The sequence below is a fragment of the Heliangelus exortis genome, chromosome 6, assembly GCF_036169615.1.
Source record: "Heliangelus exortis chromosome 6, bHelExo1.hap1, whole genome shotgun sequence".
Taxonomy (NCBI): domain Eukaryota; kingdom Metazoa; phylum Chordata; class Aves; order Apodiformes; family Trochilidae; genus Heliangelus; species Heliangelus exortis.
Window position 1 is genome coordinate 26,879,176 of NC_092427.1, and position 15,434 is coordinate 26,894,609.

Below are 15,434 nucleotides of genomic sequence, written 5' to 3' on the forward strand. Positions count from 1 at the left end.
GTGTGGCTCCCAGGATGATCATTCACACTACCTAGTGCCACTGCTGGTCTTTTACTGTTGCCAGTATGGGTTTTACAACATTTTGAACCTGGATTCAGGTATTTGGTGAGGGGGGGGAGCACAAGCAGGAATGAATACAGAATTGTTCTGTTAAAAATGATTAAAAGGTTGACATTACATAAAACAAATGCCATATGACCTATATGTTCATGCCACAATCCACTGAAAGAAAGCCTTACCTACTGAATTTTTGAAAAAAGTAACTCTGAAGGAAATGTAGCATTAAATATGCAATGATTTCAGTAAACAAACAAGCCCCAAAAAGCAGCAAGACAATGGAACACCCTACTCATGAAGACATCGTGTGCCTGAAATGTAAAAATCATCACATGATGTGCCTGTTCTTTATATACTTTGCATGTTTCTCAACTGAACAGATGTCTGCTGCCATAAGGTTGAGGAAGACATACCAGACAATCATCAAACTGAACAGCATCACTTTGCATTGTCACTTTTGAGAAACACCAATGGAAACCAAAATATGTTTCACTTTTAAACCCAATGAAAAAGAGATTCTCTTGAAGACAGAACTCCTGTTACTGCTGCCTTTGTCATTATGAGCTGCTTGCAGCAGAACTGAGACATGGAGAAGTTGTAAAAAATAAACCAAAAGTCAACCTTAAAACAAAATGAAGAAACAGTAAGAATACTTCTGGACATAAACCTGATTAAGAAATATAAACTGATTCCCTACTTTTAAGCATATAAAACACCTGGCAAAATAAGGTTGTAGCAGGTAGGAATACTAGGAACAAAGCTAGAGCCCTAAGTTAAAGGCCTCAATACTGGTTTAGTGCCTAATGAGTAAGTCAGACTATTTAAACAACAAAAAAACCACCACCACCCCCTGAAAAAGAAAAACTCAAACCAAAAACCTGAACCAAAATTAACAACTCCTGCCCCACCAAACCCAAAACTAGTCTTGACTGAAAATTTCATAATGTCCAAAAAAAGATGTACTCAAAAAATTCAACCTTTAACAGAAGTTCCAACCATTCTAAGCTCTAAGCTTTTTCAATAAGATCTTGTTTCAGTAAGCATGTTATAAAAGCAATGAAAACATACTTCTTTTTACAAAAAATGAGTAGGAAGTCTATAGTCTATAGAATGCAAATCATTATACTGTAGAAATTAAGTAAAAATCTAGTTCCTTATCCTTTGGAAAAGAAAAAATTGAGAACAGTAGTCTTTTTCCTTTGGGCTAACTGCCACAATAGGAAGTAAAAGTCAGGAGTAGAAAACAGCAGCTCCCAGGAACTTTCTACTCTCAAAGTAGTAAGGGGACACAGATTAGGGGTCAGGGCAGCTGACAGGTGCTCATATAATGTTTATTTATGAACCAGTCTCACTTTTTAATGCACCAATTCAAACAGAACAACTTGGTATTAAATAAGTATTTCATTAATTCGGGTCCAAATATAATCAAATAACTTTGTAACTACAGACAAATTTTTATTCACATATTACCCACTAACAGTCTGAGGCTTATCTATATATTAACAATGAAACTTACTTGGAACACGTGCATGCAAATTCATAGGTAATTTGAAGAGTTCAAATTAAAGAATATTTCAGAGATTTACTAGCCAATGAAGGTTAGTTTGTGTATTACAGAAAGTTTAGTTTAGAAACAAAACTTTTAGTTTTCAGAAATAGATACTGTTACAAAGTGGAAATTTCAGCAGCCCAAAGCAAATTTACACCAGGTTAGTGTTTCAGCAAAAGGTAGTTCCTTGCAAATTCAAAATTAACTGTATTAAAGGTTGCACAAATCCAAGAATGTGCTTGTAATTTATATATATAAAAAGTGACAATGCAAGATCTGATTCTCAGTGATCTTAATACACTTCCAAAGTCAAAGTTGAATCCACATACTCCTCCCTTAAGCTGTTTATTTGAACTGACACATTCTTCCACTTTCAAGATCTGCATGAAATCATTCACAAGCCTACCACTGCCTCCTGTTTTTACAGATCTAGGCTGGTATGCGGGTTGCAGCCTCCTCCTCTGCATCAGCTCTGTTGGCGTTGATTTCTGCCAACGTCCGCCCAAAGCGGGTCCACTCGTCGCTGCGAGGAACTGCAATTTGCTGTTGACAGAGAGAATGTTATTTAAACCCAGAGGTGAATAAAAACAGAGCTATTTTTGAACAGCAGAGGGCTTAGGTAACATTCCAAAGAGGTTCTGTAGAAAAGTTTGCCTTCATTTACCGTAACTTTTGAAAGGGTCTGAACATCTAAAGCTCTGACTAAAGAGCTGAATTTGAGAATCCTGTATTCTCAAGCACCTCATGATACTATTGCAGGCTCGAGTGTCCATCTGAGAGACAGCCTCCAAAGGGGAATGCTAATGCCATGTCCTCACCAAGTCAGTTACGTACTACTGCAGTACACATACTTGCAGTAGCAACAGCTTCCCTCTAAGAATGAAGTCAAGGCTGCTTCACTGCAACTTTTTTTGATGAGTACTTGTCAAGCTATGGTCAGAATTCACATGTGCCACAGTTATAAAAAGAAAAACAAAAAACCCATCTCTACAAACAAAGCCATTGATTCTTTCCTCTTATTTCACTGGCCTTACAGCTACGTTTTTACTTTTTTAATGGCTGCCAGATGGCACGGTAGGAAGTTATGCTACAATATCTGAAGTAGACACAAAAAGGAAACACTGATTTGAAAATAAACATTAAACCTCATTCTTCTAAACATGAGAAAAAAGTCAAAAACTAAGTGTAAGTCAAAGAAAGTAAGTGCTAAGTGTAAAAGTCAAAGAAATTGGAGTGTTTTGTAATGTACTTTGCACAATACACAGTATACATACCTCACCCACGTCATATATGACTATTTGTCCCTCTGAATCACCTACAGCAATCTCTCTCCCCGAGTGCGTCCATCTCACACGGTTCAGAGCAGGATTGCCCTCCACAGTAATGCTTGCAGTGGGCACCTGTATCCATTTAAAACACATTGCTCAAAATGCACAAGAATTCTGGAAGTTACAGACTACAGAACACTTGGTGCCTCAGTGTTGTATCAAAAGAAGGGACCAGCATTTCAGCTGAGGCAGAGTATGTAGCTCTCAAAAATGCTGAGTCAAGCAAGTTAAGCTGTCACCAGCAATATGACCAAACAACACATCTTGTCCCTTGGCCAAAGACCAGACAACCTCTATCCCCTGGACAGGAGGCACAGACATGCATTCAGTTAGAGTCCTGGGATCTGAAGAAAGATTATGACAGAGGGGAAGGATGAGACCAGCTGCTTTGGCAGGCCAGCTCTGAAAGCCAGAACCAGGCAATTCCAATTTGAAGCCATAGGCTTATGTTCCTACAGAACTGTTCTTTCTATATGAAGTTTTAAGAAAAATTTAAGTACTGAGTATCTGTCAGGGTTTTCCTCTCACCCACCTTCAACAAGTTTAAGTCTCAGAAAATGTTTATACTATAATCAAGTTTATAGCTCACACCAGAAAACACCAAAAAAACCCAATTCTCCAAGTTCAGAAACAGATTGCAATTTCACTGCAGTATTGCTACAGCAATAGGAACAGCAGCAGTGTGTGATAACAGGGCTGCTCACACTGTTAAACTACAGACTGCAGGGGCCATACTGGGGGGTGGCTCTAAGCACTTTCACACCAGGGATCAGTGTTACACTGACAGATGTGTGGCACCCTTGTGCCAATTTAATTACTGCTGTTACTCATTATGGGAGTCATTTGAGTTACAACCCCACTATTAAAGAATAGTATTGATTACACAGAAACCACTGGAACTAGAGAGTATTTAGGAACAACAATGAAAAAAACCACACCAAACTGCTACAGTAAGCTTTTGACATCATCATCTTCTAAGTTTACAAGCACTTCTCAGCTACATCTGGAAGTTAACCTGATTGCCTCACCTCAGTATCATTGTTGAGATTCCACAGGTCAAGCCTGCCCATCCCATCCACACAGGCAAACAAGGCAGGGTGAGTTGGAGACCACATCACATCATAAACATAATCTGAGTTGTCTTCAAAAGAGTAGAGAGGTTTGTTATTCTGAAAAAAACCCAAACCAACAAACATAACAATGAAATATCCATAGTCTGTACTTCAAAGTTCTGAAGCTAACAGCTAAGGCAAAAGAACTTCAACAGCATTATCAGCAAGAAGTAAAAAGTGATTAATATTTTGACTTTAAAAAAAAAATGCCTCTGCAAGCAGCCAAAAAATAAAAGCTATTATTTAAGGCACGCTTTCTAAAGCATGCAGCCTTTTTGCTGGCTGGTACTACAAAGCAATGAGTAACAAGCCAACTGTGTAAAAGAGAGTAAATTTAATGCATTAGGAATCTTGTAAATCAAGCCAATGATAATTCAGTGACAGCACTTTGTATTATTACTGGGAGATTCTAACTCTGCTTTGTATTCCTTGGGGCATCAGGTTAACATAAAAAAAGTTAAGTATGGTAGTGGCAATGATACATGTGGTAACTGTGAGCCTCATGGAGCTTAACTGCATTCAGTTTTGGTCCTGTCTCTTTATACTCCAAAAAATTGTAGCAAAACATGTGCTTTATGCAGAATATGAAGCAACTGATTTTACAACATGATTTACATTTGATTGCATTGTAATTGTTGCTAACAGCAAAAGGATGAGCAGAATGGATCAGAAGTATACACATGATTGTACAATCTGAGAGCAAAGCTTGATGTTGTTAACCATAGTTTTGCTTGTCAGCTGCCTCCTCTTTGTAGGACTGCTGTTAAAACCTAGAGAGCTACACACGATTTGACTTCAGTTTATTGAAGTTTTTTAAGTAGCTTACATTATAGCACCACCTTGTGTCAAGAACTACAAAAATCCCACTGAACTATTTAAATACCTTGGTTGTCCAAAGCTTTACTGTCCAGTCAAAAGAAGAGGTGACAAAAAGATGTGAGAAGTCTACAGGCCCAACTGCTGCATGGCAGTTGATACCTGTGATTGGTCCCTGGTGTCCTTCAAACATCTCACTGATTCCAGCTTTGCTGTTTTAGAATATATAACACCAAGGTTAATTTATCTGGAAACCATGTATCTGCAGATAGCACTGAAATGCAATTTAAATACAGCCAAGAGAACACTTTGTTGCTTTGTATGGATATTACCCCACTACAAAAGGCTTCATTACGACTGGATCACAGAAGATCAGACTTCATAGGGATTTTAACTTCGACATCTATTTTCTGCTAATCTTAAGTGCCAAAAGATACCACAGGGAGAAGAGACTCATTCAGCAGGTACCAGTCCACCCATTTAACTACACTGGTTTCCAAGCAGTAGCTAAAAATTCCACTCATACAATGAACAAAACCCAGTCCTCAGGAATGAGCATAAAATCCCCTCTGCCTCAAGAGAAGCTGCATGTACTTTCCAGACACCAAGTTCAGACATAAACCAGCAACACTATATCCCAAATAGTCTCCTATCAGGAGTGATAAAAAAGGAGGAAGGAAGAGATGGGAAGCATGTTACACAGAAGTGATACAATTTGGGGTATTTTGGAAGCAAAAAGCTGTGCAGCAAGAGTGATGTGTTTTTGAGATGAAACCTGGACGCTCAATTATATTTAAGAAAGCAATTGATAAGATACAGTCAGACAATTTCAAAATAGATTGAACAGCATGAGAAAAGCCAGACAATTTAAGATTTGTGCGTGAGGCTACTGTACAATTATCTGTAGAACCGATACAAAGTTTGGAATGCTCTGCTACAATTCAAATGAATAAAACTACAGTGACCTATGCTGCCCTCATCAGCACAAACAGCTCCCTGTCACTGCACACAGCACAGCACCATTCAACACTGCAACTTCTGGTTTTAATCAGCTCTTACTCAGGAAGAAGTGCTCTCTGGAATTCATATTCTGTTATTTTGAACTCTTTCAAGACAAAGGAGTAAACACTCAATTTAAATAATTTTAGAATTGTAAAGCATGCAGGGACTCATTCTTTCACTTCTTATTTCCTTTGAATGATTAAAGTTTGTATTTACCTGCCATGACGACATGCAGTGTACACTGAGCCTTCCTCACTGCCAACAACAAAGTTGTTGACATCTCCAACAGGAAACGACATGCAAGTCACTGCCACAGCCTTGGACTGCTTGTGAACCAGCTCCATGCTATCCTGTAGTGAAAAATCCAGCAACTCACTTAAAAAATTTTGAAATATTAAAATCTACAAAGTTTTTCAACAATAAGTATTTCTTCGTGTTTTACTTGGACAGAATTGGGCAGGACTAAAAAAGTTATTTCTTGGTAAAATTGTGTTCACCGCTGACAAAAGTGCAATAAAAATATACAAGAGGATCATCAGACAGTATTTGATTCCACACATGGAGAATTATTTTATCTAGTACTTACCAAGCTACCTGATGTATCAATCTGTGCATGGGGAAAATGTTACTGCTTTTTTAGAATCATTAAATTTCAAAAATATATTAATCTAGAATAGATATTACATCTAAAGCCATCTTACCTGAGGCTGGGAAAGCATGTCCAGACTCCAAGAGCATATTTTCCCATCAGTTGAGATACTGATCAGATTATGAGCATTCTGGGTCCCAACAACATTTACGCAGTATACTGGGTGCTAAGAAATATAAAGCACTATCAGAAAAAGGAATTTCCAAGTAATAACCAATTCTAGCTTAATACACAGGAAAACACACGACTGTTTAACAAAGCATGAAAGATTGATCACAATACAGTACACTTTGATTTTTATGAATAGCCCAGTTCTTCGGTGATAGCATTGGCAAAATATGGACATAAATGTTTAAGCATTATCAATCAGGTGCACTGGACAAGAGCTTCCTAGGGGTTAAACACATCTCGACAGGGAGCAGCCCTTGAAGATATTCCACCTCCTACCGTGTGAGCAGCAGCAGAAAGTGGAGTTCTCTGCACTGGGGTTCTCTTATTGCTGCGATTATCCCACAGCACTATTTGGCCTGAGTATGTGCCACCAACCACCAGATTGGGATGAAATTTTGCAAATGTAGCTGACATCACTGCTGACTGAAAGGAAGAAAACGAAAAAAATTATACAAGGAACTATCACTCAGCGACATTATGTCCAAAACTAAAGAAAATGGGACCAAATACCACATTAAATTCTTTGCCTAGATTCAGAAAGACTATTTCACTGTTCAGTTACCTAAGGGTTCACAAACCTTCTGTGAACCCCCAGTCTTAGTTTTAATTTGTATTCATAAAATTAATTTTTCCTCCTCTTTTCTTTCCTACTTATACACTTGAAATACTCCCAGCATAGTTTGCTAGCAAGGGAAGACCCAGTAATACAGAAGATTTTAATTGGTAATTTTCTCAGAAAATCCATTTTGATACAATAAAGTTGTTTTTGCAATCTGCACTTTGACAGTAATCCGACAACATGAGATTTTGATTCAACTATGTAATTTTTCAGAATTATGGCATTTTGAAAAAAAATCAGCTATCCCAGTCTTGGCATAATGGCAGAGACTTGCATGTTTTTAATCTTTCAGAAAACTATTAGAAAACCTCCAGCTGATGGCATATGTTTCCAGTTTTCATCCTTGCTTCATCTCCTCAGGCCATCTTCATTTTATTCAGTAAATTAAGAGCTCGAGTAGTACACAGTCCCATGCAATCCCCTTACATACAAAGTTTCTTTGTGGTTTAGCCATTAACCAAGAAGTTTTTTTGGTTTTTAAATAAATAAAAACAATGAGTTCTAAACTAAGACTGAATTCTGAACGATGTAAGAAATTCTAAAGCAGCATAATGTTTATAAACTGAAATCTCTAGCTATCAACATCTGTTTGCAAATACATATGGTTAACTTGAAAGCCAGCCAATTAAATCTTTTGTTGACAAGCATAAAGAAGGTACTTGTCCAAGTTCATCAACACATATCCCTAGCCTCCTGAGACAAAATCATACCTGGCAGTGAAAGACATACTCTGGAGTAGTTTTCTTGTACTTCATATTCCATACAAGGGCTACTCCATCAGGCTCATGAGGTGCATCCTCGTTGTTGTTGTAAGAGGCTACAAGTAACTCTGGGTACTGTAAAATAAGTGAAAAAGACTCAATGTGAGCAAGATTACTAGCTAATGGTCTAGACAATCCTAGAATCTTTTTGTTGTTTCACCAAAATAGGGTTAAAATAACACCAAAAACCAAAAGCCACCTTACATTACATAAATCATATATAAATGAGAAATTTTAAGTTAAAAATGTAATTGTTTCCAACTTAGCTCATAAAACAGCATTAATGTACACATTAGTCTTATTTTGTCTTTCATCACAACTTGCTTTTAAGTGTTAAAAACAGTACTTTTAAGCAAGCTTTATTTAGTAAGCTAAAAGTTACCTCTATAAAGTAGTCCATAAGCAACAGATATGCCAGACTTCCTTTATAATACAAACCTCTTGCTACTTTCCACAAAGGACTGACAGCTCTGTTTACTTTATCTGAACTCCAGAGCATGTAGGAACACATTTAGAAATACAATCTGTAACAACTGTATGTATAGAGGGGTTAAATGCATAGAACTAGAATTTACAAAGGTTACTGCTTAATGTAAGCATTATTTTTTTTTACCTGAGATGACCAGTCCAAACAACTGACAACACGATGCTTTGACCAACGTTCATCAAAAAACTGCCTATTTAAGGACAGTTTTGCTCCTGCTTGAATCTCTCTATAAAGGCAATTAGCAGATATTAATCTTAGATCACTTTTTGAATTACAAATATTGCAAACCCACAGTATTCAACATTCACATTACCCTTCTTTGTCTTCTAAGTCTCTTCCACTGTAGTCAAAGAAAATGTTGATTTGCTCAGAAAGGGCTCTTTCAACAATCCTTGTGGAGTGGTCAAAAAAACTTAAAAACTCTTCAGAATGCAAAATCTGTTGTTTTTCCTCTTCAGTAAGTTCATGAGGGGCAGCTGGAAAAGAATTATAAATACGTTCTCTGGGCTGCAGACTTACACCAATTCTTTCCAAGAAAGAAAAACAGAGTATTTATCATGTTAGAAAATTTGTTCCTAATGTGCATAGATTTAAAATACATTTTCACATTTTATATTTTGTTAATTGACTGTAAAATGTAAATAAAAATAATTTCAACTTAATAAAAAGTTAAAAAACCAAGATTGATGCCTTTCTTTACAGCATACTCAATGTCTTGAGATGAACTGTACCTTCTTCCTCTTCCTCCTTCTTTAATGTTTTTTCTTCCTCAGGTTCAACTAATGGTTTTGGTGCAACCACATCATCTTCATCTTCCTCATCTAGGGAAAAACATTATGGTGACACTGTTAATATTTCTAAATAGTCACAGTTACATTACACAGGAACCTCAAATAAGGCTACATAAAATTGTAAAGTTTAGTTTAAAACGGTTGTATTTGTAAAATGCAGTCCCCAGAATAACATTACCTCAAACCAAAAGATCATCGGAACGCTGTCTACACCTAGATTTTAGTTGCACTGAATTATGTAGTTGTGTAAACTGAAAGAAGACAGAGAAGAAATTCTAAAGAATCCAAAGCAGAAGTCTCTTTTGCAAGCATTTATGATTCCATACAAAACCATGTGGTAGGTGGTTGTTCTGTGTAACATACTGACACATTAATGCTGCAGCATAAAGAAAAATCAAATGTCTAAAATAGTCTACAGAGCAGCTGCTTACTTGTGATCCAAAACCATCAGAATCTAATGGGTCTTCACATGGCATGAAGATGGCTTACATTAGCTTTCAGGTTGCTATTCTCAGAGGCAAATTTTGCTAAAGATAATAGCAAGGAGATTACATTTTTTCTGTCATTCTAAATGCAAGTCTCATTATCTGTATCATGTTTGGCAATGAGAACTTTACAGCAAAATGTATTTTCCCTAATTACAATGAACAACATAAAATGTCAGTGTTTGGGAATACTGACAAGGTTTACAGCACTTTCTGTTTATCTACATTTTATTCTTTGAATACCGTAAACCAGAGAATAACTTTAAATTACTTGGTGTTGTAGAATATGCATTTCCTGGCTTTTCTTTGTCTGCTTTCTAGAATAAGCTTCTGAAAAGATTATTTTATTGGTTAAATAGCTATGACATCTGTTTATAAGGGAATGGCAGCAGGAGTCTGCTGCATGCCTCATCACAAGTAATGAGACAGTATTCAACAGGGACTAACTATGCTTGTTTGTTGCAGCCATCTCCCTGACCCATGTTCAGTTATCAAAAAAAAAAAAAAAAAAAAAGTTTTTAAAAAATCCACACACAAAAAAAATAGGAAGGGGAGGGGGGGGAAAAGGGTGGTCAAGGGATGGGAACCAGCTGCCAAGCCATGGTCCCAGCAGCCAGGCCAGCTGACTAGATAGCAACAACCAGATGGTACTGCTAGGATTGTCTCTCTGCTAGGAGGTGGCAATGGGATGGCACAACATTTTTCTGCCTGACTGCTTCCAATCATGTCTTTCCCCAATGGCAAGCCTGTGCAATTACCAGCGCTCCAGGAGGTCTACAGACAAGCCTTTACCCTGCAAACAAAATACAGCTTGTAGGCCATACCAGCTGCCAAACCACACACATAGTGATAGGTTTAAAGAGGTCTGAAAATCTTTCTAACTCCATAGTATAGGCAATAAATATATAACTGTACCTGCAGGAAAGAAAGCTTTAAATGACACTGTATAATGCACACAATAATACAAACTCCAACTTAATCAAAATGATAATGACGTATGCCAATCCTACATTACTTGAAATTGAGCGATTTTTACGTTCTGACAAGTTTACAGAACTAGGATAAATGGCATGAATGATTTCAATATATGCTCATATTTTTGAACCAAATGGTGAAGGTTAAAATCTTTCCTTTCAAGGGCCTCAATCAGCCACAAAGGAAAACAGTAATCACTGTCTTTTCAGCCAGCCCAACCGCATTTGTCAGCCCTTTCTCCGTCAATGCAGCCAGAGCAATCAACCTGCCAAACATTCAGAATGGAAAAACAATCTGAAAATACAGGGTATAATGCACCTGCCAGTGAAAATGGCCATTTCAAGAAAAGCTAGTGATCTCAGTGACCCTGCTGAGGAGGCGGTGGTGCAAAGGGGAAAGAACGCGTAAAAGAATTCTTAGTGATCTCCACTCTCTTGCACATTGACACTTCCTTACAAAGCATGCCAATTACAGCTTTTGTGCTACTTAAAAAAAATGAAAGCTTTTTTGGGCAAAATAATCACGCAGAGAAACAGAAAGACACTGTTCCTTTTTAGATGGATCCACATGTATGGCAGCCCAGTACTCTGAAAACTGTATAAATTGTAGCAATTCTAAAGAATGGCACGCTCTAGGTGTGAACATTGATTAATTAAAAAATGTAATATGAGTTAACACACATGATTTTAGGAACAACAAATACAGAACCACATATTCACATTGCAGCCACTTGGATTAAAATCCCCTCTTGTTCACCCTGCCAGTCAATCTTGCAGATTTACATGATACGTTCAAATTCAGAAATTTGGTTTTGGGTCACCCTGGATACATTATGCTAGCTTTGAACATCCCAAATTAGAAATTTCAGCCCAACCCCCCATTAGTCATACTACACTGATTCTAAGTACCATTTTCAGTGACAGGAGTCAAATTCTTGTCAAATGCAGATGGTCAACCCCTTAGTGCTAAGTGACCTTCTAATCTACATATTTTATTCAAAAGATCATATAGTTGATTGCTCCTGCCTTTTTATGTTTGAAACATAAATGGCATATATTATACAGAGATCTAAATTCCTTCATAGTACTTTCACTGCGTACAGTCAGCTGATATTACTGCATTTAAATGTGGGATACAGCACTTATTTTAATATTCTCAAAGTATCAGACTTGAAATGGAACATGTCATCTCACTGTGATTCATCTGTAACTACATAAATCTAAAACCTTCACTCTAAAGAAAGTGGAGTCGTATGCAAACTTTCTCATTAGGGGATCTGGAGAAAAACAAGACAAAACAAAACCAAACCAAGAACAAACCACCAAATAAAACCCCCACAAGTACAAATTTTTGAGCTCATTATCTAGAACTAGGATGCTTTCTCAAAGTTTACAATAAAAAAGGCAGCATGAAGTTGTTGAAAAAAAGAAATAGAAAATGTTGGTATTAATTACTTTTCTTGTCCTTTCTTTCGCTTAAAATTATTTAATAATAAACCAGGTGCTGGTACTTGCAACAAATTTGCATAGCAGTAATATAATGTCCAAACTCTGAAAGATTGGACATACAATTGCTGAAAAAGTTCAGCACCTGGTAAGTCAAGAACCCATGATACAGTGGGGTACTACATTTATCTCGAGTCATAAATCTGCAAACCTTAAAAGTGTTAGGACTAATTTCACTCTCATCTACTCATTATTGACTGTACCCTCTGGCACTTCAACTGTCAGTAAACCAAATACATTTTTAAAAGGGTGCTATGGTCTAGAAAACTCGCCAGGCCATGAAAACAGGAAATGAGACTGTCACATCAATATATTGATTAATACTAATTAGAATATGCTAAGGTATTAACTCTGTTTCTGAGAGGCAAACAGGGGATGTAAGGTTACAAACTGAGCAGTATAGATTGCATAAAAATAGCAGCTACTTTAATAGTGACAAATTTCTTGTAACTGAATGCTAAAAACAGGTTTAATGCAACACCGAATTTTTACTTTGGATTAACATAAAAATTGTGATGTATTTTGGCAAGACAGAAAAAAAACAGTGCTGTAAATTAGGCTCCACCTAGCAATAACACTATAGAGTGAGTTCCAGTTGTCTGAGTAATCTGTTGCTGCAGAGCAGGTTAATCAAAGTTAAATCATCTGTGAAATGGGTGGCTTTTGTTAAGCTGAATGTCTTCATATCAAGTTTGTCATATTTCACTGTACACTTAAGGCATATATAGAATAATACAAGAGTATATAAAGTCCATTATTTCTTTCTAAAATATTATAATGTAAAAATGCTACATTCACTGTCATAGAATCCAATCCTTTCTACCAACTGTTACTACTCTATGCAAGTCAGAATTAAAAGGATAAAAATGCTTAATATTTCCATTCTGGGAGATTTACAGAATGATAATTCCTCAAAAGAGTGGAGTAAATGCACTAACAGTGCCTGCAGTCAGTTGTGATTGCACACACAGACAAAATAGTACAGCAGCACTAAATAACAAGTATCCTGTTAGCCCAGGAATAGCCTTAATTGTGACAGGTGAGCAGAATCATACTCCCCTATGTGCCTTTCTTTTTTAGGATTAACAACTCCAAGGTGGATCAAGTCCAACCCCTGTCCCTGTGTAGGGCACCCCCAGGATCACACCATGTGCTTGGGAGCATCATCCAAATGCTTCTTGTACAGATAAGAAAAAAAATCAGCACCAATGATAACAGTAAACTGCATGGTGGCCAACATGGAACCTGCTGAACATTAAGACCATAGTTTACACATGAATTCCATCCCTGTTACTGAAACTGCTTTTGCTGTCTCCTAGAAAGAAGCTGAAAAGGGTTGGGAGTGAAGAAATGTGGGAAAGTCAGAATTCCAGAAGAGATATTTTCTGTCTTAGCATAGAGAGGTTACAGTGCCACTAGCACTGAGGTCAGATTCTAATTCTAGCGTCTAGGCCTGCATGCAAACTGGTTCTTCTTTCATTACAAATGGAGGGGATCACTGGCTCAAAACAGCTGCAGCTGAGAAGCCTCAAACACACACTGCCTTGCAAATGCATGTGTGTGGGGGGGTTTACTTCTAATCTGAATATTGTCTAGGATGGTGCAACATGTCTGCCCTATATAGAAGCGTGAACACATGAATTTAGTCTGGCTCCCTTCTCTAACTACAGAATTTTTGTTTTGGATTTTTCCACTACTGAATGTAGACTATTCTATCAACTGAGATGCGTGACCTTTAGCATTTTTAAAGCCAGAACTGCTCAGGTGAAAGCTACTCATTATTTAAATTTTTAACTGTTTGTTACACTGAAACCAGCAACCTCCAAAGGCCAACTCTGAGGACATGAAATCTCCCCTATGTAACTGCCATTTCATTTGCATTTCTATAAATAGTTCCATGACAATTAGCAGCTGGTTTACTTTAACACCAGTTTTCATCTACCTAGTATTTAGAATCATAAAGTCATGAAGTTGGAAAAGACCTCTAAGATCATCAAGTCCAATCAAGCACCCAACACCACCACGCCACTTAAACCGTGTCCTGAAGCATCACGTCCACATCTCTGTTGAACCCCTTCAGGGATGGTGACTTCATCACTTCCCTGGGCAGCCTGTTTCAATGCCTGACCACTCTTTCAGTGACCTATGTGAGGTACACGTACATAAAATAGCAAGGAAGAAAAAGTATTATTTTTAAGGTGGAATGGATCAGGAGGCAACACCTGTATTGAGATTATTTCCAGTAAATACAGAAATAGAGATGACCTGTCTTTGAGCTCTACTAGAGTAAACCTCAACTACAGCCTATCCACAGAGTGTGAAACTAAGATCATACAATCCCAGGCAATTTTCACTGACAGCAAGCAGCAGAAGCAAAAAACTCTTTAAGCACACAAACTATGGACTGTCTTCAGATTCTATGAACCTGTCAGCTGGAAGAAAAACAACTCAAGGATTAGAGAATAAAAGAGGTAAGGGCACCATAGAAATCAAAGCACCAAAACTCAAAATACCTATCTGTGCAGGGATACAAATAAAATGAAGAATAAAAAAGAAATGAAGTGAGAGAAAAAGCATATCCTCTGTTATTCTGGCTCCCTGAATAGTGACATCTGAAAGATCTGGTTTGTGTTCCAAAGCTGCACCAATACCTTGTACAGGGTAGCCAGAGACAAGAAGAAATTTCTCAAGACACAGTATTGTTGCAATTTATGTCCTTTCTTTTCCCTTCTTCTTTGCCCCCTGCTTCAACTCATTGACAGTGTTGTTTACATCTAGTTAAACTTGCCAAAGTGACTTCAAGGCATCAGACTGCATTCTGCATTGCAGTTCTGTATCACTCATATTACACTGAGCACTCCTTATCACCTGCACTACACCTGATACAGACTCAAATATTAAACAAATAATAGATTTTGTTGTGGAACTACCTGAAAAGTAGATCAAGATTATTATGTTCAAATGCAGCTAAAAGGGTTTCAACACTGAAATGCAAATTTATTAGCCAACTATGTTTTCTGTGGAAAAATTTGTTTTCTAATAGAGCAAACAAGTCATGACTCAACGAAAGCATACGTTCAATTGCCAAGATGAGAAACTGCATGGGTTAATAAAAAATTAGTTCTTA

The 15,434-nt window shown here is 37.3% G+C and overlaps 1 protein-coding gene across 5 annotated transcripts in view; it reads right to left on the reverse strand.

Annotated features, from left to right (window-relative positions):
• Positions 1-1,367: 1,367 nt before the first annotated feature.
• The window catches only part of DYNC1I2 (dynein cytoplasmic 1 intermediate chain 2), a 28,140-nt gene continuing 14,073 nt past the window's right edge, over positions 1,368-15,434 (reverse strand). For all 5 annotated transcript variants that reach the window (XM_071747363.1, XM_071747360.1, XM_071747362.1 and 2 more), the window contains 11 exons: positions 9,283-9,372; positions 8,865-9,027; positions 8,678-8,777; positions 8,014-8,139; positions 6,961-7,107; positions 6,566-6,679; positions 6,081-6,214; positions 4,930-5,074; positions 3,963-4,103; positions 2,881-3,006; positions 1,368-2,149 (listed from right to left, as the gene is read on the reverse strand). In XM_071747363.1, coding sequence (XP_071603464.1) covers positions 2,036-2,149; positions 2,881-3,006; positions 3,963-4,103; positions 4,930-5,074; positions 6,081-6,214; positions 6,566-6,679; positions 6,961-7,107; positions 8,014-8,139; positions 8,678-8,777; positions 8,865-9,027; positions 9,283-9,372 — 1,400 coding nt within the window. In that variant the 3' untranslated portion in view covers positions 1,368-2,035. The remainder of the gene's footprint in view (positions 2,150-2,880; positions 3,007-3,962; positions 4,104-4,929; positions 5,075-6,080; positions 6,215-6,565; positions 6,680-6,960; positions 7,108-8,013; positions 8,140-8,677; positions 8,778-8,864; positions 9,028-9,282; positions 9,373-15,434) is intronic.